The sequence below is a fragment of the Asparagus officinalis genome, chromosome 6 (genome assembly GCF_001876935.1).
Source record: "Asparagus officinalis chromosome 6, Aspof.V1, whole genome shotgun sequence".
Taxonomy (NCBI): domain Eukaryota; kingdom Viridiplantae; phylum Streptophyta; class Magnoliopsida; order Asparagales; family Asparagaceae; genus Asparagus; species Asparagus officinalis.
Window position 1 is genome coordinate 2441662 of NC_033799.1, and position 24478 is coordinate 2466139.

The 24478-nt window shown below is 36.6% G+C and overlaps 2 protein-coding genes and 1 pseudogene across 3 annotated transcripts; 2 read left to right on the forward strand and 1 right to left on the reverse strand.

The window, feature by feature from the left end:
• On the forward strand, positions 968-12426 carry LOC109845567 (ribosomal RNA large subunit methyltransferase I-like). Of its 2 annotated transcripts, none has more exons than XM_020414833.1 (8): positions 968-1201; positions 8012-8237; positions 8309-8443; positions 8708-8927; positions 9826-10024; positions 10246-10430; positions 11081-11218; positions 12166-12426. In XM_020414833.1, exons 1-8 carry the CDS (start codon positions 1099-1101, stop codon positions 12292-12294), a joined length of 1335 nt encoding a protein of 444 aa, XP_020270422.1. In that variant the 5' UTR covers positions 968-1098; the 3' UTR covers positions 12295-12426. The 2 variants fall into 2 exon arrangements, with proteins under 2 accessions (XP_020270422.1, XP_020270424.1); XM_020414835.1 differs by having other exon boundaries at positions 969-1201; positions 9838-10024.
• Positions 12896-17882, forward strand: LOC109845528 (annotated as a pseudogene).
• On the reverse strand, positions 18405-23344 carry LOC109844627 (ALA-interacting subunit 1-like). Its single transcript, XM_020413738.1, has 8 exons — positions 23112-23344; positions 21899-21957; positions 21744-21818; positions 21505-21627; positions 21212-21282; positions 20292-20592; positions 19320-19609; positions 18405-18793 (listed from the first exon to the last, which is right to left on the reverse strand). The coding sequence occupies exons 1-8, from the start codon at positions 23197-23199 to the stop codon at positions 18739-18741; spliced, it is 1062 nt and encodes a 353-aa protein (XP_020269327.1). The 5' UTR covers positions 23200-23344; the 3' UTR covers positions 18405-18738.

Below are 24478 nucleotides of genomic sequence, written 5' to 3' on the forward strand. Positions count from 1 at the left end.
TGTATCTATCCCAAGATATCAGAGCTATTTTTAAGGAATTTATTTAAGGATATGCCATTGGTGCTCCAACAATTCTTTATGGAACGACGAAACTATTGGCTTAAATTAATCCCTTGTTTGGATTGAGGGTAATGGGGGTGAGGGGAAGGGAGGGTAACTTTTAACCTTGTTTGGGAAGTAAATATAGCAAGTTAATAGGGGTGAGGGGAGGTGAAAGGAGGTGAAAAAATAACATGATCCCCCCCCCAATTTGGGGTGTAATGGGGGTGAAGGTAAAGAGGGGGAATACAACAAATGTAGATAGACATATTTACCCCTAGCTAAGATCAAAATCCAACGGCTAAAATTTCTAACAATAATATAACTTAATAATATGTGAGGGTATTTATGTCAATTTATATATATTCCCTTCCCTTCCCTTCCCGTTATTACACTTTCCAAACGGAGTGAAATAACTTCCCCTTGATTCACATTACTAGTTTCCCAAACAAGTTTTAGAAATTCTCTTCTCTTTCCTTAACTTAACTTCCCCTAGGTTCCCCTAACTTCCCTTCAGCCCCTCCAAATCCAAACAAGCATTGATTTTGCTATTAGATCCCCCAATTCTGCTAGTTTTGATTGGAAGGAATAATTTGAAGAACTTAAAAGAATTATGGCACCTAGTAGCAATTTTAATGATTACAATGACTAACAATTAGACACAACTTTTAAGGAGGTGTGTGTGGGTGGGTTCCAATAGCAATGTCAATGATTTGAGGATTAGTCTGAAATGTTGAAGATTTAAGGGAGTATAAAATAAAAGTGGATAACTGCAAAATGCTAACAGAAAAATGGAGATTCATGGAAATATGGAATCAGGACCTCACTCTGAGAATCTACCAAGAAAAATATAGTTTGCAAGTATATAATGTTTTGTGAGAACTAATATACAGTAATGAAAGTTCGGATGGACAAAACTGTAAACATTCGTTCGATAGACATTGGAACTGAAATGCAAAAAACTCCCCAGCTTATGAACGAATTTATTTTTCACCACCTCATCTTCATCATTTTTATTTATAGTTCAACATTACCCTCCAAAATTATCCAAAGACAACAATGATATTGCCGAAATTGCAGCTCCCCACTCATCTAGTGAAATCCTTCTCTTGCTCCGCCGCCAAAACTACCACCCTTCAAGAAATCGCTGCCAACCGCAAAGGTATCATTTTTTATCCACTTTTTTAAATTAAATTTAAAAAAAAGAAAAAAGAAAGAAAGAGTAGCATAAAAGCGTTAGCTATTAGGAGGAAGATATAAGTATAGTAACTGAGAACAATGTATATGGTTTATGAAGTCTTTGTTATTTTAGTGGTAGAAACACATGGAAGTGTGAGCACATTTCCTGTTTGATGATTTGTGTCAGAGAATTATAGTTTCGAACAGCGTAGGTGAAAAAAATTTGAAAAAACGTACTTTTTGAATAAGAATTCATTCTTGGTAATAGACACAGAGCTTCACTTTGGATCGATCGTAGACTGGATTCCGATTTGTCCACTCTGAGGTTCAAGCTTGCTGTGTCGAAAATAATACGATCCTTAGCTGAGTCTCATGTCGCATGTATTGGTTACCACCCTGCTATTATTCAGCCGCTTAAACTGATTTCAGTCATTTCTTGATGTTTCCAGATATCCTAGGTTGGTCTCTTGTCAATTTTAGGGTATCTGAAGATGCTTCCATATCGACAGCCTCTCGTAGGCTGTTTGTTGCATGAAATTTACTTTATGCTCAAAGCACAATTCTATGGCTTAGCTTTTTGTTGGATAATATAACGATCTAGACATGAATAATTGAACTAGAAAATTCAGATTAAAGTTACCGTTCACCGACGAAAATAATAGAAGTCTTCTCCTCTCTCCTTCCGTAGCCAATGATGGGAATTATGTCTCTTTTCTGCGTACGGCTGAGAGGAGGGACCCCCACCCTTTATATAGATGTTTGTGATTAACCCTACCCATCATGGTTTAATCACAACCGTGGGATTACACTTCGATCGATCCTATCCTTTAGATATTCAAGATAACCACCCAACTTGATAAACATGAAACTGTCTAACCAGACCATATGGTTAGCATCCTTCTCCTAACTTGAATCGATGACAACTTTAAATCAAATCCAAAATCGAGGAGGTTGGGCCACTTGGGTTCGTTGGATTAATCGAACCCAACAATCTCCCACTTGGCACAACATACCTCATTTTAATTTTCAAAAATATTTAAATTTTCAAAAACTTTCAAAAGTCGGGTGCGCACCCATTTATTTTAGAAAACAACTTGTTGCCATGATTCTAATTAGGATAGTTTCCAAAACCTTTTTCTTAAAACAAAAGTACCACTAATGGTTGATCATGAAAACACTATATGCTCTAATATGACACAAGGTCACTCCACGGTCCAACTGCTAGTACCACTAATGTTCTAAAGACATTTTCCTTATGGTGGTTTTAGTGGAGTGTAATAGAGCCGTACATCCCTTATGGTCAAATCCGATGTACGCCCTTAAGTGTCCTCTGCAACATACACAAACGTGTATGCCGTTCTGAAACTTTTACTGGCATCCGCCTTGTGAAAACCATCACCTTTAGTCCAGAACGAAAGCCTCAAATGTGATGCCCAATCACATTCAGCTTCTGCACAAATTTAAGAGTCTCTTTACTTTAACCTTTATGACTCTATGGACCACTGTCTTTAATTCGAGTTTCTTTACAATTAACTTGAAACTCTTTACTTTAAACTTTAGTTTTCTTTACTTTAAAATATATATCAAGCAACAATGACCAAGAACACAATGCTTGAAAATATCAAACTGCTAAAAATTAGCACAATAGTTTCTTTATGAGCTCAAAGCAATCCAGAATATAGTACTTGAAAATAAAACAAAACTACTACGACAACTGAATCTCACTGATCATATAAAATCGAAAGACTCTAAAACTCCCATACTGGATACATGTTCCTTGAAGAGCCCTGGAAAAATTCCCTTGGTCAAAGGATCAGCAATCATCAATTGAGTCGGCAGATGAGGAACCTCAATCAATCCTTGTTCGACCTTATCAAGGACTAACAAGTACTTCACACCGATGTGCTTATTCCTGCTAGAAAAATTCTTGTTCTTTACAAACTGTACTGTGCTTATTCCTGCTAGAAAAATTCTTGTTCTTTACAAACTGTACGACTGCTTGATTGTCACAATACAATTTTACTGGTCTCTAAATGGAATTCACCACCTTTAGTTCACTGATGAAATTCTTGAGCCAAGAGGCATGCAATGTTGCTTCAAGAACAACAACAAACTCTGCCTCCATGGTGGATGTCGTCACTAAGGACTGCTTGGCATTTTTCCAGAAAACTGCTCCTCCAGCGAGCAGAAATATATAACCTGATGTTGATTCTCTGCTATCAGCACATCCTGCGAAATCTGAATCTGAATAACCAACGACTTCTAGATTTTCAGACCTTATGTAGACCAACATGAAATCCTTAGTCCTCTGCAAATACCGTAAAACCTTCTTTACAGCTTTCCAATGAGCTACACCAGGATTTTGTTGAAACCTGCCTAATATTCCCATGATATAACTGATGTCTGGCCTGATGCATGACACCGCATACATTAGACGATATAACTGATGTCTGGCCTGATGCATGACACCGCATACATTAGACTGCCAACTGCAGAGACATACTCCTCAGAGTTCAGCATACATTAGACTGCCAACTGCAGAGACATACTCCTCAGAGTTCACGAGCCTACGCTCAACTTCATTTCATGGGCATTGAGATTTGTTGTACGTATCTCCTTTGACAACTGGGGTTTCACCTGGTGCACAAAACTTCATACCATATCGTTGAATGACTTTCTCAATATAAGCCCTTTGAGATAAGCCCAACAAGCCTTTAGTTCAATCTCTATGGATCTTGATGCCCAAAACATAATGAGCATCTCCGAGGTCTTTCATATCAAAATGCCTCGAAAGAAAAACTTTAGTCTCATGTAGGAGATGAATATCGCTGCTGGCAAACAATATATCATCTACATATAATACTAGAATGAGGAATCGACTCCCACTGATTTTGAGGTATTTGCAGCGATCGACAGGGTTTTCTCGGAAGCCATATGACTCATCATGTTGCGAGCAACATCTTGATAAGTACGATTTCTTCTTTCAGCTACTCTATTTTGCTGTGGAGAACCTGGGAGAGTGTACTGAGGAACAATGCCTTGTGACCTTAAGTACTCAATGAAAGGACCATGATTTGTGCCGTCCTGATCGCTTTTACCATAGAATTCCCCACCTCGATCAGAACGCACAGATTTAATCTTTTTTTCTAATTGTTTTTCAACTTTAGCTTGAAAGATCTTGAAAACATCCAGTGCCTCATATTTGTGGTGAAGACGAAAAATATAGGCATAACGCAAAAAATTATCTATAAAAGAGATGAAGTATCGCTGACCACTATGAGAGAGAATGGGAAGGTCCACAAAAATCTGTATGAATGAGGTCAAGGAGACCTTCACTCCTGAATTACTATTAATCCTAGGATGTTTTGTACCAGAAGAAAATGAATTCACAGACATACAGAGAGGGGAAAGAAGAGATGCATCCAGATTTAATCTATAAAGACCGTCAATTAAGAAACCATGTCTGATAACATCCAAACCATTTTGATAGAAACAAAATTATTCTCAAAAACAAAACTATAACCAGATTCAGAAAATCTAGAAACTGAAATAAAATTCATTCTCATAGGAGGTACATAGAAAGTGTCTGATAAAACTAAGGAAACTCCAGAATCCAAGTGCAGACTGAAAGTCCCAACGAGCTCCACCTCCAAAGGCTGTGAGTTTCCCAAAAGCAGTTGCTCATTTGTCCTTGCCTTCCGACTGTGGATTATTCCCTCCCTTCTTCTTCAGCCACTGCTTATATTTTAGACAGTCTCTCTTCATATGACCAGGTTTCTTGCAGAAGAAACATTCAACCTTTTTACTTGCTAAAGAAGTGCTAGAAATAGTTGAAAGATTATCAAAAGACTTCTTCCCCTTGTTGCGTCCTTGATACTTGAAGGATTTCTTTCCTGCCTTATTTAGTCCAAGCTTGTCATGTGCTAGATTTGTCATCTCAGCTTTTTCTGTTTTCAGCCGCTCTTCCATTTCCTGTCTTGAGAACTATAGTTTACCTTAAAAGTGTCAAATTTGCTTGGTAGAGAAGCGACTGCAAAATGAACCATTAGATCATCCTCTAACTGAAGTCCCAGCTCCCTGAGACGAATGATCAACTGAGAGACCTTCAAAATATGCTGCCGAACATCACCACTTCCATCATATTTCAGATTAATGAGTTTGACCAGATAATTGTACTGTCTCGCTCTAACGGATCCCTCAAACTGCTTCTTGATAGTCTCAAGCAACTCCTTAGCAGTTTCACAAGCCGGAATCCCTCCACGAATAGTCTGGTCCACCGATGCTCTAATGATCAGCATTGCAAGCTTGTTAGCTTTGACCCACTTAGCATGAGATTTCTTTTCAGATTGACTTGATGACTCATCATGCTCTTCTGGCTTATCTTCAGTGAGAACATAGTCGTAGTCAAGACACCCAAGTACTATTTCAACTTGCATCTTCCAGTTATCATAGTTGGAACCGGTTAGGGGCTCAATCTCAGTCAGATGCTTCTGGATAAACTGGCCGTCCATCTGCATTACACCATGGACTTATAAATCAAATGAGACCTTCAATTTTATTAACTTTAATATTTTCACATCCAATTTAGGGTTAGAATGGATGAGTCAGAGTGTTTTACGTATGTAACCCTCCACTCTGCGGGACAGGCGGGGGGGTCATCTCATCACACCTTTGGGCAATTGATTTGACATGCTATTCGCCCCCCAAATGTGATATATAATCACCTACAGGACTAGCCTACACAACATCAGTTTGATTTGAACATTTCCTAACCTTTGGGCAATAAGGTTATTCTCCTCTCACTGACATGTTTTAACTATCCTGCACCACTTATCCTGTAGTGGATTTCCTAGACACCTTTGGGCAAGACTAGTAGTCCATCCACAGGTAAGTTTAACCTTCCAGTCTGAATGAGACTAAACTCAATCTTAGAAAATTAGGGTATTATAGGTTGATCATCTTTGAGCAAGACACTAACCTACTCTACCATAATTTCTAAGTGACTGTTTTACTGATCTTCCTTAACCCCATAGGTTGATCTAATACTTTAATCAATTTTATCATGAACCCAAATATTTACCCCACCTGAATTAAGGATATAATCATAGTAAATCAATTATCTTTATGTGCATACAATAATCTTTATGAATTGTCCAAATTCCTCTATTAAAACTTTATAAAATAAAACTAAAAACTGTATAGTTGAAAAGTACACATAATTATCTTTCCAACGACTATTTATGGGCTCAAATCGGACTTAAAACGGATCTATAGCGACCAAAACAAAATGAGTGGTCAAAACTGTAATGGGTCGGGTCTGGAAATTAATGGGTCTGACCCATTACATAATGGGTTGGGTCAAAATTTTAATTGTAGCGGGTCGGGTCCATTATATACTGGATCGGGTCTGACTTAATGGGTTATGGAGTTATGTAACTAAAAAACTAAAAGATATTTAATTATATTAATTAATCTAATTATTTATCAATTAAACTAATTAATTAACTAATTAACTAAAACCCTAACCCTAACCCCAACCCACCCGACCCAAGACTACCGCCGCCACGCCGTATCCCCGCTAGGAGCAGATGAAATCTCAAAAAAAATTATTATTATTTCAAGCAGCCATGGATCTTCCGTGAAGAGCAGCCCATGCATACAAAAATATGTATGTATATATTTTAACTTGGAAAAAGTTCCGCTGAAAAGTTTGCTGTGGCCATGATTAAAAAAAAATTTATGTTGCAGAAAAGTTCTGTGGCCATGGCTGGAGTTTTCTTCATCTAGTGGCAAAGATGAAATTATTGTAGATCAAAAGAACTCCAGCAGTAAAGATTAAATCATTCTAATAAAGAAAGATAAAGAAAGTTCATGCGCAGCAAAAATATTTTAATCATGTGCAGAAGAAAACCATGGCCGAACTTGCAAATCGTTGAGATTTTTTTCTTCTAATAATCCGAAAAAAAAACTTAAATTCTAGATCAAAAATTCATACACAATCCGGCTCTGATACCACTGTTGGATAATATAACGATCTAGACATGAATAATTGAACTAGAAAATTCAGATTAAAGTTACCGTTCACCGACGAAAATAATAGAAGTCTTCTCCTCTCTCATTCCGTAGCCAATGATGGGAATTATGTCTCTTTTCTGTGTACGGTTGAGAGGAGGGACTCCCACCCTTTATATAGATATTTGTGATTAACCCTACCCATCATGGTTTAATCACAACCGTGGGATTACACTCCGATCGATCATATCCTTTAGATATTCAAGATAACCACCCAACTTGATAAACATGAAACTGTCTAACCAGACCATATGGTTAGCATCCTGATCCTAACTTGAATCGATGACAACTTTAAATCAAATCCAAAATCGAGGAGGTTGGGCCACTTGGGTTCGTTGGATTAATCGAATGCAACACTTTTAGCCCGTCATTCTCGAGGCGTGCAAAAAATGTTTTGCGCTTCATACTCAGTTGTGCCTTACTCAATTGCGCCTTCACTCTGATCTTGTTGGTTATCAATCTTCTCCAAAAAATTGGAGTTTTCATGTGCCTCCTTTTGAATTTCATTTAACGTGCATGTACTTAACTCAAATTGGTATCCACCTCGCAATATAAGGCCCAGTGATGTAGTTAGGCTTAACCTTGGGGCAAGAACAAAATATAGTCTCAATGTTTAGTAGGCACAAATAATAGAAGACATAAAACTACCCAATTTCTACTTCTAACTCTAGGTGAACTTAAGTTATATTTGGAGGTTGATCACACTAAGTTGTTTTCGTAGGTCTAGCAAGAGTAGTTCTGAAAAAAGGGAAGACACAACTCTTTCGAGATGGAAGTCCAATGGTTTACAGCGGTGCAGTTGATAGAATAGTTGGTAGACCGCCCCCAAAAACAGGTGATACTGTTCTTGTAGCAGATGGAACTGAGAAGCCAATTGGATGGGGTGTATACAACTCTGTATCCATGTTTTGTGTTCGACTTATGCAGCTTGAAGAAGAGGCGACAAGGTAATCATAATGAATATTTCAATCATGGTCCTACCATACATTCATTACTTAAATTGTTTTTAACTTCTCAGGGATCCTTATTGTGCATTGGATATGGAAAGACTGATTGAGATAAGATTTGATGCTGCTGTAGAATTACGTAAGAGGATGGGGCTTCCATCAGCCGATACTAATGCATATCGGTTGGTCAACAGTGAAGGAGACAGGTAATGAAGTTTTCGTGCATTTTAATGCTGCATTGTTCCTCATATTTCACCGCATGACGTCTACATTCAAGTTACTTAAATAAAATACCAACATGGCTCTTGCATATGATACTTGGATGCTTAGACATGACTTGTCCTTCCTTAAGAGTCTCATGCGCAAATTCAAATTTTTCTTGCATGCTGCTTCTGATTTTCCATCTTACTCTAGATTATCTCCAAATAATTTCTTTTAGTTATGGGTTTTTGTTCCTTAATATATTACAGATTATCAGGCCTAATCGTTGACGTTTTTGGTGATGTTGCTGTGGTAGCTTCATCTGCTGCTTGGGTTGAGAAATACAAACAAGAAATAGAGCTCCATGTTGGTAGAATTAATGGTGTAAACCACGTAAATTGGAGGCCATCTGTTGATATTTTAAAGGAAGAAGGACTGGATATATTAGATTCAAAAGAAAAGACATCACCATATACCGGAAGAGTGAAGGTATGGCCCAAAATTAACTTTATCATATGTTCCAAGATCCTTGCAGGTTAAGATTCAAAAATTTGCTGACACTGGAAAATATTACAATGCTAGAAATGGCATTATTTAGTGCAACAAGAGACCCTTTTTGTTTATCTTTCTGAACTATTTGATTCAAGTTCAAGTAAGCTCATGCGTATGCTTTTAATGGTTCATAAACATGTATCAGCCCTCTTATTTTATAGGGGAAAATGAAATAGTATAACCAGAACTACAGGGTAGGTTGGAGTTGAGTACTAGAATATATCAAAAGTACAAGTAAACCAAAAGATGTGTACAAATTTTGTGGGGTACGTTCTTTATAGAAACATTGATAATAATATAAGTGCAGATAGCATTAATTGATCCCTATAGGAAGCTTAAAGTATTATTCTTAGCATTGATTACTATTTGGATTTTGCTCAAAACTTGTAAATGTCAATTCAAACAAGTCTTCCGTGATGTTTTCTTGTAAATATTTTCTTCATGTAATTGGTCATGTATTGTTTGCTAAACATACTAGAATTCAGGTGGAACCTCTACATGATTCATGATTAGCTTTACCAAATATAATTTCGTTGGCATGTGGTTACCCATCTCTGTGTGTGCGCAGACGCTGAGGAATGTACTTGCATCCAAAATATCACCACTTTAGTCTATACTTAGGTAGTTGTCAATGGGTTCAACATGTAATTTATTGGATGCATGAGTTCATTAATTCTTTGTGAGATATTGGACATCTCTGAATTTTTTTTAACCTATTTTACTGTTCTATTATATATTCCCCTCAAATCGCTTCAGAAAAGTGGTACTGGTAATATATTTTATGCATATCCATTGTTATGTAGTGCTGGCCTACCAGTTGCTTAATGTTATCAAGTTACTGTGCAAGGTAATGGAGAATGGAGTGTGCTACTTGGTATCATTGGAAGGTCAGAAAACTGGATTTTATGCAGACCAACGTGAAAACCGTCAGCTCATATCATTAATTTCTAAGGATCAGAAAGTTCTTGATGTGTGCTGCTACACTGGTGGTTTTGCTTTCAATGCAGCACGTGGAGGTGCTACTGATGTCCTTGGTAAAAAACTGTAAGCTCGAATACAGTTCCATACTAGCTTATATCTAGTAATTTTGGATTTCTATTGTAGTAGTGGTGTTTGATATAGTAAACATATGCCTGTGTTTAGACTGTTGAATGGGGTAGGCGCAGAACTAAATAAGTGACAAGTACTTATCCTTGATGTTATCAAGATTGTAGGTTATATGTCTGATTAAATTTTATAATTATGACATTATCAGGGATTGATTCCTCATTGCCGGCTTTGGAGCTTGCCAAAGAGAATATCATCCTTAATAAGCTGGACCCAGCTAGTGTTTCATTTCTCAGAGAAGATGCAACTGAATTCATGAAAAGAGCAGCATCCAGAAATGAATCATGGGATTTAGTGATTCTAGATCCTCCCAAACTAGCACCTAGAAGAAAGGTTTTTCCTCAACTGCCAACTTTCATACAAGTTTATTCTAGTCTGTAGGCGTATTTTGTTGTCAATATTTTCCAAATACTGTTCTACTTCCTTTAATTGATTTTTTTGGTTTCACTAGTATGCAACCAGATTAGGCTGCAAGAATACTTTTGGTTGGACAGTTATTTGCAGCTGAAGCGTCATTTTGGCACCTTAAATAGGAGAATCCAATTTGAACTCGTTTGTCTAATGCTTGTTTTTCATTATAAAACCTAGAAGTTTTGGCAGTGCTGGATTGATTAAGCTTTAAATTTCATGAGGTGTTAGCATACCATATGTCTAGATTTTGAGTAGGAAATAATTATGAAACTTTGCATGTTGATATTTATTGCTTCTAATGAGAAGTGCACTCTTACATTTGTTGTTTCATGTTAATGAGGAAAATGGTTTTACCATTTGGAAGGCATATGAATACATTACAATTTGCGATAGCTTTATCAAATTTCTATCATGAGAAGGGTCTTAAATAATGCAATCATAAGTTCTTTTCGGCCCTCTCATTTCCCTTGTGGAGTAAGGTTGCAGGGTTGTCTGGGAATATTTTGTATGCTTAAGTAAATTTTCTGTGATCATCACATGATTTCCAATTATTTGTTGTTTCTAATTCTCAGGTTCTACAAAGCGCATCTGGTATGTATAGAAATTTGAACTCATTAGCAATGCAAGTTACCAAGAGAGGAGGCCTCCTCATGACATGTTCATGTTCAGGAGCTATGACTCAAAGCGGAACATTCCTGCGTACCCTTCAGGCAAGTGATATTTTTTCACTTTTATAGATGAAAATTCATACTCACTTCTATCACCTGCGGCAATCCTTTGTTAACTTTGAGACTCAATTTATCACTTCAATAAGCTCAACGTGTGTCATTTATTTATCATCTATCCCTGTTGGGTGGTCTCATTGAAATTTGATCAAAATAGGCCAATGCACAGCATAGGGTTATGAATTTGAGTATAGAGTAAAGATAAATATGCACAATTACTATACACCGATAATCGATCATAGTCTCTCTTTAAACTTCTAAGTTGACATATCAATATCTAAAATTCCATCACCGTGATATAAGATCTCCTGGAAAATGGTTTATGATACAATTCCTGAATTATGCTCTCATTGTAAACTTTTGGTTAATCTTTCACAATTCTTGGAAATCCCATGTCTCATAGCCTAGACATTCTAATAGCCAAAAGCATAGTTTGTGTGTATGCTTCAATGTCATTGCGTGTGGTTTATAATCAGTACTATAGCCAGAAACCCATCTTTATTTATCATGAATGAAAGCTATGTTTCAGGAATTGGTGAACTAGAACGTCCTATTCTTATAAATTTGCTTTTAAATTTGCTGGCATTGCCTAATTCAATATATAGCTGCAGTTCAGTGATGTACTCCCGCTAAATGCTCTAAACCAAGTGAGCAATATGTAATTCATCCCGCTTACCATCTTACATCAAGTTTCAGTTAAAAATGTACAAAGATCTTCTCCCAAAATTTTTGAGGTTGCTACATTGAATCCTAAATTTCCATGCAGTTTTTTTAAGCATTATCTCCTATGTTAATTTAAGTATTGTCATATACTACTACTTCGTCGGTGTACCTCTTGTTCTCTTTGCTCTATAATCTTGATCACTTTCCCTAACCGGTGCACCAATTAATTGACAAGCATCTAGTAAACTTTCCCTCTGTTTTTGTCTCAGGGTGCTGCATCGATGGCACAAAGAAAGATTACAGTTGTGCGGCAAGCTGGAGCAGCCTGTGATCATCCAATAGACCCATCATATCCAGAAGGAGCTTATCTCACCAATTACTTGCTCAGAATTTTGTGAAAGATGACCTTTTAAAACTATGAGCTCTAGCATTTATTGAATCCTTGGACATACTTTGTGTTCATCTGTGTTGTAACTAATTGCTGATGATTATACCTCTTTAAAATTTTGCATTCTGAGGATTACACCTTATTTGTTGCATATCTGTGGATCTCATCTCTCTGTTGGTGTCAATTGTTGTAAGCATTGACAATGGATTTTCTGTTGTCATTGGACATCGGCGATGGAAAACCCATACTTTCTGTTGGATGCTACTAGCCTTCTTCGTACATTCTCCTGTCATATATGCTTCTTCTAGAGAAATGAGGGGCCACCGACCCTAGCATTTATTATTGTTGTTGTCGTTGTTATTGTTGTTCTTGGTTACTTGATAACCATACTTTCTACTCATCCATTGGACTTTCACACTTCTAAAGAAATGAGGCGCGAGATTGAAGAGCGCCAGGGCGATAAAGTTACAAGCAGCCCTTCTTCGTGTTATACTACGCAACGTTGGCGTTCCACCCTATCATAATAATATACCCGCCGTACTCCCCACCCGACTCTGATCATTAATGCAGTAGTGTGCTTCCTCGTCAGCTTGACTCTTATTTTCACCCTCCACGCAATCATTCCTACCAAGAAATTCGTCCTTGTGTTGCTTGTTTTGTCACCTTCTTCAACATGATGTTTCTCGGTATGTGAATCCCCGAGAAACATGACGTTGAAGGTGACAAAACAGGCAGCCATAATGACAAATTTGTTGGTGGGCTAGTGATTGCGTGGAGGGTGAAGATAAGAGTCAAGCTGACGATGATGCACACTATCAATACTCAAGAACCGGGTGGGGAGTACGGCAGGTATACGACATCGACCCTATTATTATCATGGTGCAGTTGAACACCAACAACATTATGTAGATAAACACAAAGAAGGGCTGCTTGAACTTGTTGCCCGGGCGCTCTTCAATCGGACTTGGGGAGCCAACTCGAGCCTCCGGGACGGCGGCTTCGGCTCAGTTATCACAACTATGAACAACGTGTCATCTTTGTGAATTTTCTGTTGGTTCAAATGTTAACAAACACTTCGAAGTGTGAGCACGTTTCCTGTTTGATGATTTCTCTCATAGGACTGTAGTTTCTAACAGTGCAATACGAACCGTAAAGAAGTTGAGGGGTTGAGGGGATGGGTTTCTCCAAAAGTTTTGACTGCGATAAAGTATGTAAAGACAGTAAGATACTGGTAGGATTGATTAGCGTCCTGTCGATTCTAGAGTATGTAGAGATGCTTCTATATCAAATCCGAGCTTACGCTATTTGTTCCATGAAATTTATTTTTTCATAACTCGAAGCACTAGTCTACGTGACTACAACTTCACCTTGATCCCCTGGTAAAATGGTGTTCCCTTTTTTTTTTAACTTCATACTCGATTACGTCTTCATCTTGATATTGTCGGCCCAATCAATCTCGTGAATGCATTCAGTTATGGAGCTTTTATGTGCGTTCTTCTGAAATTCCAATTTACTATACATGCACTTTTTTCAAATTGGCAGTAGTCCAGCTATATATGAATTTTATGTATTGGTGCCATTAATCATGTACGTAGGCTTCTTTAACAAACCTTGGAGTACTGAAAATATATATGCTCTCAATCTTCTGTAGGCACGAAGAAAAGAAGGTACAAAGTACTCAATTCCTACTTCCTAACTTTTAAATTTCAGGAGATATATTGTACGTTGATCATGTTATCGACTTTTTCGAAATGGAAGTCCAATGGTTTACAGAATGATTGGTAGACCACCCCCAAAAACGGGTGACACTGTTCTGGTTGCCGATGGATCCGAGAAGCCAATTGGATGGGGGAGTTTACAACTCTGTATTCGTGTCTGTGTTCGACTTATGCAGCTTGAAGAAGAGGCAACAAGGTAATCATGATAAATATTTCATTTTCTCAGGGGTCCTGCTGTACATTTATTACTAAATTTTTATTTCAACTACTCAGCGATCCTCATTGTGCATTGGATATGGAAAGACTGATTCAAATAAGATTAGATGCTGCTATTGAATTACGTAAGAGGATGGGGCTTCCATCAGTTGATCCTAACGCATATCGGTTGGTCAGCAGTGAAGGAGACAGGTTAGGTAGCTTTCATGAAGTTTAATATGGCATTGTTCCTCTTATTTCACCACATAATATCGAAATTCAAGTTCATTTAATAAACACCCAATTGGCTTGTGCACAAGATTTCGGGTACCTATAAATACACAAGTCTCGCTTTTAGAATTTTATGTGCAAGTCAAATTCTTCTTGCATGCTGCTTTTGGCTTTCCATCTCACTCAAGATTGTCTCCAAATGAACTTTTTCGTACTTACGTCTTTGTTTTCTCAATGTGTTGCAGATTACCAGGCCTAACTGTCGATGTTTTTGGTGGCATTGCTGTGGTAGCTTCATCTGCTGCTTGAGTTGGAAAAATACAGACAAGAAATGAGCTCCATGTTGGTCGAATTAATGGTGTAAACCATGTAAAGTGGAGGCCATCTGTTGATATTTTAAAGGAAGGACTGGATATATTAGATTCAAAAGAAAATACATCACCATATACTGGAACAATGAAGGTATGGCCCAGAAATTTTGTCATATGTTCCAAGATCCCTGTAAGTTAAGACTCAAAAATTTGCTGACACTGGAAAATATACAATGCTACAAATGCAATTAGTAGGTGCAACAGGGGACCCTTTTTTATCTTTCTGAACTATTTGATTCAAGTTCTAGTAAGCTCATGCAAATTCTTCTTACTTAACTGTTAATGGTTCATATACATGTATCAGCCGTCTCTATAGGGGAAAATGAATTAGCATCAGCAGAACTACATGGTATATGACAATGCAACAAACTTTATTATATAAAGGTAATGCCCAAAATTAACTTTATTATATGTTCTGAGAGGCCTGCAAGCTAAAAATCATAAGTGTGCTGACACTGGCAAATATGAGGATGCAACAAACACAATTAGCAAGTGCAACAAGCTTTGTTTATCTGTCTGAACTATTTGACTAAAGTTCAAGTAAGCTCATGCAAAGGATTTTAAATTAACTATTAATAGCTCACCATACATGCGTAACCTCTCCCATTGCATGGATGGAAATTGAAGTATAGTACATACACCAGAACTACAGAGTGAAGTGGAGTTGAGTCTTTGAAATCTAACTAAAAGATGCATACAAATTTGTGGATTATGTTACTGAGTGAAACATTGATACTAATAGTGATGGAGAAAACATCAGATTACTTGTTGAAAGCTAAAAATTTATCCTTAAATTTGAATATTATTGGAGTTTTTGGTAATAACTTGTGACATGTCGATTCAAAAATGTGCGTTTAAGAAATGTTTCTATATTTTTTTTTCCACATAAATATTCTCTTGATATAAGTGGTCCTGTACAGTTTTCTAAACAAATGAGAATCCAAATGGAACCTCGAAACCGTTCATGATTAGCTTTACCAAGTAGAATTATGCTAAATAGCATACGCAGACACCAAGAAAGGTACTTGCAGCCAGACTATTACCACATTAATTATCTTTTAGATAGTTTTCCATAGTTTGAACATGTATCTAATTGGATGTATGAAATTTTTGTGGGATATTGCACATATCATCATATATTCCCCTCAAATGGCTTTAGAAAATTGGACAGCAGTGATATATTACGCACATCCTATGTTATGTAACGTTGGCCTATATGCTCAGTTGTTTAATACTATCAGTTTACAGTGTATGGTAATGGAGAATGGAGTATGCTACTTGGTATCATTGGAAGGTCAGAGAACTGGAATTTATGCAGACCAACGTGAAAATCGCCATCTCATATCACTGATTTCTAAGGATCAGAAAGTTCCTGATGTTTGCTGCTACATTTGTGGTTTTGGTTTCGAGGCAGCACTTGCCAGTTGCCAGTGCAACCGATGTCGTTGGTAAAACACAGTAAGCTTGAACTCAGTTACTAGCTTTTATCTAGCAGCTTAGAATTTCCACTTCAATAGTGATGTTCGATGTAGTAAAATCTATGTCTATGTTAAGACGAATGAATGGTGTGGGTACATGAATCAATAGTGATGTTCGATGTAGTAAAATCTATGTCTATGTTAAGACGAATGAATGGTGTGGGTACATGAACGAGACAAATGATTTGACTTATCCTTATTTATGTCTATGTTAAGACGAATGAATGGTGTGGGTACATGAACGAGACAAATGATTTGACTTATCCTTATTAATTGTTGCCAAGATTGTGGATTAGAAGACTGAGACAAGTTTTATAATTATGTCATTATGAGGGATTGATTCTTCGTCACCTGCTGTTGAGATTGCGAAAGAGAATATCATTCTTAATGAACTGGACCCGGGTAAAATCTGGTTTCTCAGAGAAGATGCAACCGAATTCATGAAAGTGGCAACGTCCAGGAATGAAACATGGAATTTAGTGATTCTAGGTCCTCCAAAACTAGCACCTAGTAGAAAGGTATCATCTCAAAGCTGCCAACTTCGTGCAAAGTGATTCTGATTCTTAGAGATACTTACATTGTCACTATTTTCCAAATCCTGTGCTACTTAATTTAGTTTGATTACTTGTTTTTGTTATCATACAACCAAATCAGTAGCCGAAGCAAACCAGTAGCTGAAGCACTTCAAAAAAAATGAGAAACCCGTTTTGGCACCTCAAATAGGATCCAATTTGAAGTCATAATTTGATGCCTATAGAAAATCCAAAAGTTTAGGTGAAGATGGCTAAACCTTTTAAATTTCTCAAGGTGTTGACGTGTCATATACCTAGCTTTGCACAGAAAAATGATTATAAAGCTTGTGGGAAGTGCATGTACGTATGTCCTTTCATGAAAATGAGAAAAAATGGTTTTACGATTGGACAACGAATATGATAACTTTAAAATGCGCGATAGCTTTTGCAAGTTTGGGGAGTTGAATAAATGCGATCATCCTCAGTATCTCGTATGCCAGCGAAATTGCCATGGTCATCACATGATTCCCAGGTACTTGTCTCTTCTAACCCTCAGGTTCTAAAAGGTGCATGCACCTGGTATGTATAGAAATTTGAACTCATGAGCAATGCAAGTTACCAACAGAGGTGGACTCCTCATGACATGTTCGTGCTCAGGAGCTATGACTCGAAGTGGAACTTTCCTGCGTACCCATCAAGCAAGCGACATTCTTATCCCCAGGAGTCGCAACCTTAATTCTTAAATCATATCATGCTGCCTTCAATTCTGTTAACTAAATGCAAGAAATTGACATGCACCCAGTAAACTTTTCAGCCGTATTTGTTTGTTTCAGGGCGCTGCATCAATCGCACAGAGGAAGATCACGGTTGTAGGGCAAGCTGGAGCAACTTGTGATCATCCAATAGACCCAGCATATCCAGAAGGAGCTTGCCTAACCAATTGACTTGCTCAGGGATGTGTGAAAGATGTCCTCCTGAAACTACGAGCTCTATAGCATCCATTGGAACTTCAGACATTATCTTTTTCGCCCTTTTGTATTGTAACTAATTGCTGATGGTGATACATCATTTAAATTTTGCGTGTTGAGGATGACATCTCATTTTGCTGCATATCCATAGAGCTAGTCTCTCTGAAACTGATACGGAGCGAGCCATGTCTCTTATAGCTTATAGATATGAGCTTAAATCTTTGGTCACGTAGACGACTGAACTCGCTATGGATGAGCATCGAGCTTCCCAAATTGTTCAGAGGTATGATGAGCAAATGCCATGTCCAAGAGCTGTGAATTTCTCATTTCTCATCTCCTCTTTCGTGAGATCTTAATCGCACTTCATTTTGATTATCAGACAAGAGGGTCAAGGAGCTGTGAATTTCTCATTTTTCATCTCCTCTTTCACAAGACAGCCTTGCTCTTGTTAAGTTACATATGCCTCTGTCGTCACCGATACATTGCAATAAGGTAGATTAATAGTTAAGAAATAGTCTAGTAACATTAATGTTAATTTAACAAAACCATTGGAGAACAACTTTGACATTAATCACTTTTTCAATAAATGTATCAACGATGAGCTCGCCTTTACTGACATAAGATTTCGATACACAAGCAAATGAAGGTGATAAACAATAAATCAGACTTTTTAATCACAAGTTTCAAGCTACGAAACAAGTCCCAACAGTTTCAACTCGGTTACAAATCACATAAACCACCGCACGATGAGAGTGTCCTAGAAAAGAATAAATATATATCTTTTCCGGTAAGATGCATTTAACATTGTACATTTTTCTGATAATTATACACGCACGAAATGTCGAGTAAAGATAAGCGGAGCTCAGCTTTGCTATTTCATATACAATGGATGGATGAACTCAGATACACAAAGCATAAAGATGCGAAACCGAAACAGGCCCAGGAATATTATCACTTCAGCTGCAAGACTAGATGGAACATTTAGTGACCCCCTGGATTTCTGTTCCATGACAAGTATGATGGATCACCAAGCTTCCTGCAAATTTTGAACGTAAAAATTTGAACAAAGAAACAAAAACAAAAAAAATTCACAAGACCCAGAGAATTTTATCAATCATAGTAAAGCTTCCTGAACTGACGGCACTATAAGTTATCATGCACTCTGCATGTGACAACGTTTGGGCAAGTTTACCCCCACCAACTAAATTTAACTTCTACAATACCCTTTTATTCCAAGGGCGGGTAAAAAAAGTAATAAAAAAAGTAAAAAGGGTTGTTTCGACTTTTCACTCTGCTTGTTAACGTTGCTTATGAAAATTTCCAATAGTTCAGGGGGTTTACTATAATTTGGAAGTTTTGGAGGGGTTTGTATGATTTATAAAGTTCAAGGGGTTTGTGCAAAAACCCAATGCTTCATTTTTCTATTTTTATTTTTATTTTTTAATTTACCCAAAAAGAATTTAGCAATTATTAAGCACATATGTCTTGATATACTAGTTACTCCATATGCAAGTTAAGCACAATTCATCATGTTGTTTTCTAAGATTGTCTGAGAGACTCACCTTGGCTTCACCAAATATACAATGGTAAAGGCTAGTGCCAAGAAAAAGCAAAATCCTCCAACAGTTAGATATGCAATGCCGAGAAAGTCGTTCTTTCCTCCTATCCAGGTTGTGGTCGAAAGGACCAACTTCTTCTTGCCTCCAAAACTGTATGTGTTGTAATTATTTTCGAGGTGAACGATTATAGTATCATTTGCTTTGAGATCCACCTCTATCCTACCATACATCTTCCTAAATGTTGGAAGGGCTGCAGTTCTCATCCAAACAATGAGGTCTTCTTGATCACTCAACTGTTAAGACAAACATCAATGAAGTAAATATTAAAGAAAGCAACACCAACATGGAATTTATGATGCTTGAATAGCCTTGTGATGGGTAGCTTTGTACCACATAAATATTGAAACTATGGATTAGAAAGTACGAGAAGATGTCTCTGATGCTAAGCAGAAAAGCACAGTATTAACATTCTTCAACTAACAGTTTCTATCTGTTACACCAAGTAGGCAATGCTTATGAAAGTGGGATTTGCATTCAAGCGGCTCCAGAAGTTCATGTCAGCATGTAGATATATTTTTAAAAAATTGAGATATTAACCATGTTTTACAGATATTTTTTATAACATGGCATAGCGAAATATTCATGGACTTAGGATCATGGACTCAGTTATTTTTGGCGAAGGTTTTTTTACTTTCATGATTCAAGTACCCAGTACAAAGTCTCAACTTTGATGTTAAAACAGTGCTGAAGTTAATTAAAGAGATGAACGAGTATCCACATTCAAAGAAGTGAATCATGGTAGTCTGACCAAAGTAGTTTGCAAGCTTAAGTAGATAACATACTCATCTTTTCCTCTATCCCATGATACATTTAAGCAGGAAAAGTGGAAAACTATCCTTTCAATGCTTATCAATGCTATACATTCTGATCTAAATAGTATGCAAGCATATTCAGGTTAAGAAATAGAAAACTTACAGACTTATTAAGATCAAGTTTTCCACCACCTATCAACGTCCCATTCTGGAAGTTCTTAGGAAAGACATCTTTTCCAAATTTGTGATCCCTGTCACTCTTCCAAGAAATGTCCTTCTTGTTCACTTCCAATTTATCCTTTCCACGGGCAAAGCTGTAGGTATCATTAAACAAACTCCATGCAATGAGACCACAAGGAACAATTGGAGCCCCATTTGAGGTGGTCTTTTCAGGATCACATCCGTCCGTGCTATTAGCTTTTTTACGATCTCGCAGCTGATCATCATTTCGGCTCTTCACATACCTGCATTTTGATTTTGGCCAGAAGGAGAATAAGAAATTGTTCTTCTTCAAGAACCACATATTTTTCTACCTTGTAGAACAAGAAGCTAAATGAAGAAGAGCAAGTAGCAGGAATAAGAAATTCTTCTTCTACATTCTGCCTCCTCACATAACTTGAGCAATAAGAGGATAAATGAATCAGAGAAAATAGCAGTCATGAAAAGATGGATAAGTGGTAAAGAGTAATGCATAATCTCATGAAATTCGAACCAGGAGCTGCATATATTGAGCATAAAGCCATGGGCAGAAAAAATTAATGGTACGGGCAGGTGACAAACATGGATGTATACAAGGATAAAAGAGAGAGGTGGAAAAAGGTAAGTGGGCCCAAAAGGGAAGGTACCAACTTTGTACAACATACATGATATATTTTGTGCAACTAACTTCAATTTAAATTATGGAAACAATGACATATAATAAATTATCATCCGAGATACTTAGAATGCTCGTCGGATGAAAATTGACTACAAATGAAAGATTATGTAAAGAGAAGACAAACATCAAAGAATGATGACAAATGGCTGACCACAAATGAGTTGCAAAGTCAGAGTCAATTGTGAATAAGGTGAATTCATATGTACCTCCTATGATTCTGATAGAAGTTATCAAGCTGATAGTACACATAAATAGGAGCATCCATATCCTTCTCCACCTACAAGAAATACACAACTCATACTTCAGTAAGGCACTTTCATGCGAGCGTTTCGTAGGCACTTAGCACATTGCTCTTGACTTGGACATAAGAAAAATGATAATAACAACCACAATTCATGTCAAAGGTGACAAGGCAATTACAAACTAGAAGTTGTGTCAATAATTTCATGACTGCTATTAAACGACTGAGCACTACACAAAATGTTAGAAACCTCCTTACTTTTAAGTGTTTTGTGCAGTTTTTGTTAGATGTAGGATCCTGTATGTAGGCCAACTTAGAGTCTTTATTAGTAACATTTGTTGGTAGGCACTGTTCCTCATACCGATAAACAATTTCGACAACCTGAAAGAGAAGGAAAGTCGCCACTATAAGAGAACTCACTGTCTAATGTTTCAGCACATTACAGAAAAAAAAAATATTAGAACAGAAGTCTCAAATCTGTTAAAATATGAGAATACATTGTGAGAAGCGAACAGTGAGGCGATGCCAATGGGGATGAAAATAGTGCCGATTATTGCAAACACTGAAATCACCTGTAGAACATGGAGAGCACATTGTTAAGTAAGCAGCATTTCCGAGTTAATATTTATAACCAACAATTAGTGAAACATACCCATTGGGGAGTGAGAATAGGCTTGCAAGCTGGAAGCTCCTGTTGAGTAAACTTCGAATCTGAAAGGCAGAGCAAAGAGCACATTCATTAACTTAGTTCCACCCAAGTATATAATCTATTGTTCATTGAGACCACAAGCTAAACCATAAAATAAATTCAAAAAATCAGTAAGATCCAGAGCAATGTTAATAGTAAAAGCTAAGAATTGCAAAAGAAAAGGAAAGATGTAGCCTGACCATAAAAACCAAAAGCAGGAAACAAATATGATTAAAGAAACCAAAACTATGTTAATACAGCAAACTAATGGAAAAAGATCATGGCAAACGCATTTAAGTCTAACTTCACTTTCTAGCATTAGATCACAGCAGAAGGCCCGGATAATAAATCAAGTGAAAAATCATAGTTGGAAATTCTCGGAACCTATAGTTAATATGAAGACAAAAACAAAATTTGTAGATGCAACAAAAGAAAAAATTTCAAGGAAAAGTTAGCATTTGTCCTCGAAGAATAAATAACAAGCTTTTTTTATAAAGAAAATAGCAACCAAAACTGTATCCTCTTCATGGCAACTTGATAGGGGAGACTCCAATTCTCTGATCACAACCATCTACTACCATTTATATGTCTATAAAAATTTAATGTTAAGTGGTTATGATTCATTTTCAAATCTAACACTTAGCATATTACCCATAGTTACACTCATCAACACTTTTCATTCAAGACAAATCACAGATGTTCACTAACAGTCTGACAGGTAACTAAATAACTGTCAGGGATGATCCAAATCCTAGTCAAATATGATCCAAAAGAAGAGACCTTTCAGTGAAAATTTCAGCTTGGACACAACTAATAGATCAATTAAGGTTGGAGTAAGAAAATTCATCAATTTGAGATTTAAGAGACCAGATCACCTAACAAATATATGCGAAATAAACCTTCCTTTTAACGAAAAAAGTCAAAATTGATCTTATCTCTAAGAATACTTCTAGACCCATAAGGGAGAGATCTAAGGGAAACTAGGCTTAAGCAGAGAATCCCCACCAACAAGAAAAGCATACAGATCAAAAACCCTAACACAAACCAACCGAATAATATCCAATTCAACAAACCCTAGCCCAAAATCTCAATCTCAAACTAACTCACAATCAACAAAACTAAAAGACACCCATTAAAATTGAACACATCAAAATCATAACCCCCAACAAAAACTCACACTTTGGCCTCTTATTCTTCCTCTGAGCCGTCGCATCCCCCGATCCAGAGCTCGAACCAGCTCCCGTCGGCGTCGAATTGTTCATCATCCCTCAAAAACTTGCAAAAAAATCAGGTAATTACGCCAAAAATCGATCTGGGTCGCGGCTAAATCTCAACAAACAAAAAAAATCTCCCTTTTTCTCCCTCTCCTCTTTGTGGTTTATAAGAGTTGGTTGTTTTTTATGCGAATGAGGAGAGAGAAAGAGAGAGGAAGGGGGAGGAGAGGGGAAGGGTCTAGTTTGGCCGGCGACTCTACGATAGAAGAAAGATGAGGGGATTTTGAGGCGTTTCTGGGGTCAACGCGGTGATCTCAATGAGAAAATGTCGACGGTGGGTGGCTTTGGCTTTGGCTTTGGCTTTTGATTGCGGACGGTTTGGGTCTAACCCGGATTCGAAATTGATAGATCCGGATCCGACCTTAATATGTTGGTGTATATTATTCATGGATGAAAGATTGTTATGCTCTGTATTAATGCAGGGCTATCAATCATATCATACTCCCTTTAAAAGCACGAGTTCGGAAAATCTTTTTTAGACAAATATACCCATTTATAGTTTGAACTATCTTATCTATAATCAAATTCTAATTTTCAATGGTCAATATTACTCTTCACTATTTTAAATATTTTATTTATATTTTAATCTATCCTAATCCTATGTAAACCATGTTTAGCTTAACAATTTAAAAAAACTAATATTAATAAAATATATAAAATATAAAAATGATATTAGTTTGTTAAGATAAAGAAATTACAAGTAGATAACATATTATAATACATGAAGTATTGCAAAAAAACCATAAAAAAAAAGTTTAAAATTATAAAAATCATCCCAATGTTTCAAAACTTAAAATAAAAAACATGAAATTAAAAAATTAACATCAGTTTGCAAAGAATTTAAAATTTACAGTTAACACCTCAATGTCTCAAAAATTATAGAAACACCCTCAAAAGTTTAAATTACAGACAAGCACATTAAAATTCTAAAATTTTAAAATTTACAAACAACACAGATGAATTCAAGAGATTACCATGATACGCCTAAAAATGTTGATATTTAAATTTAAAATTTTTAATTAACACCCTCAATATCTCAAAAATTATAGAAACACCTTCAAAAGTTCAAATTATAAAAAGCCACCCTAAAATTCTAAAATTTATAAATAAAATAAGATGAATTCAAGATATTACCCTTAGACACCTAGAAATTAAAATTTGCTAAAATTAACCGCAAAATTTTTAAAAAATCTCCTTCAAAATTTAAAAATCGTAAAAAAAACTCTAAATTTTCAAAATTTTTAACTAGCACACATCAAATTCGTCGATT

What these genes read in the sequence shown, in the direction of transcription:
- LOC109845567 (XM_020414833.1), top strand. Translation starts at nt 1,099, where the DNA reads ATGATATTGCCGAAATTGCAGCTCCCCACTCATCTAGTGAAATCCTTC. An exon ending in GTCAACAGTGAAGGAGACAG is followed by an intron (nt 8,444 to 8,707) that starts GTAATGAAGTTT and finishes AATATATTACAG; the next exon opens with ATTATCAGGCCTAATCGTTG. An exon ending in AACTAGCACCTAGAAGAAAG is followed by an intron (nt 10,431 to 11,080) that starts GTTTTTCCTCAA and finishes TCTAATTCTCAG; the next exon opens with GTTCTACAAAGCGCATCTGG.
- LOC109844627 (XM_020413738.1), bottom strand. Translation starts at nt 23,199, where the DNA reads ATGATGAACAATTCGACGCCGACGGGAGCTGGTTCGAGCTCTGGATCG. An exon ending in CTATTCTCACTCCCCAATGG is followed by an intron (nt 21,819 to 21,898) that starts GTATGTTTCACT and finishes CATGTTCTACAG; the next exon opens with GTGATTTCAGTGTTTGCAAT. An exon ending in ACTGCACAAAACACTTAAAA is followed by an intron (nt 21,283 to 21,504) that starts GTAAGGAGGTTT and finishes TATTTCTTGTAG; the next exon opens with GTGGAGAAGGATATGGATGC.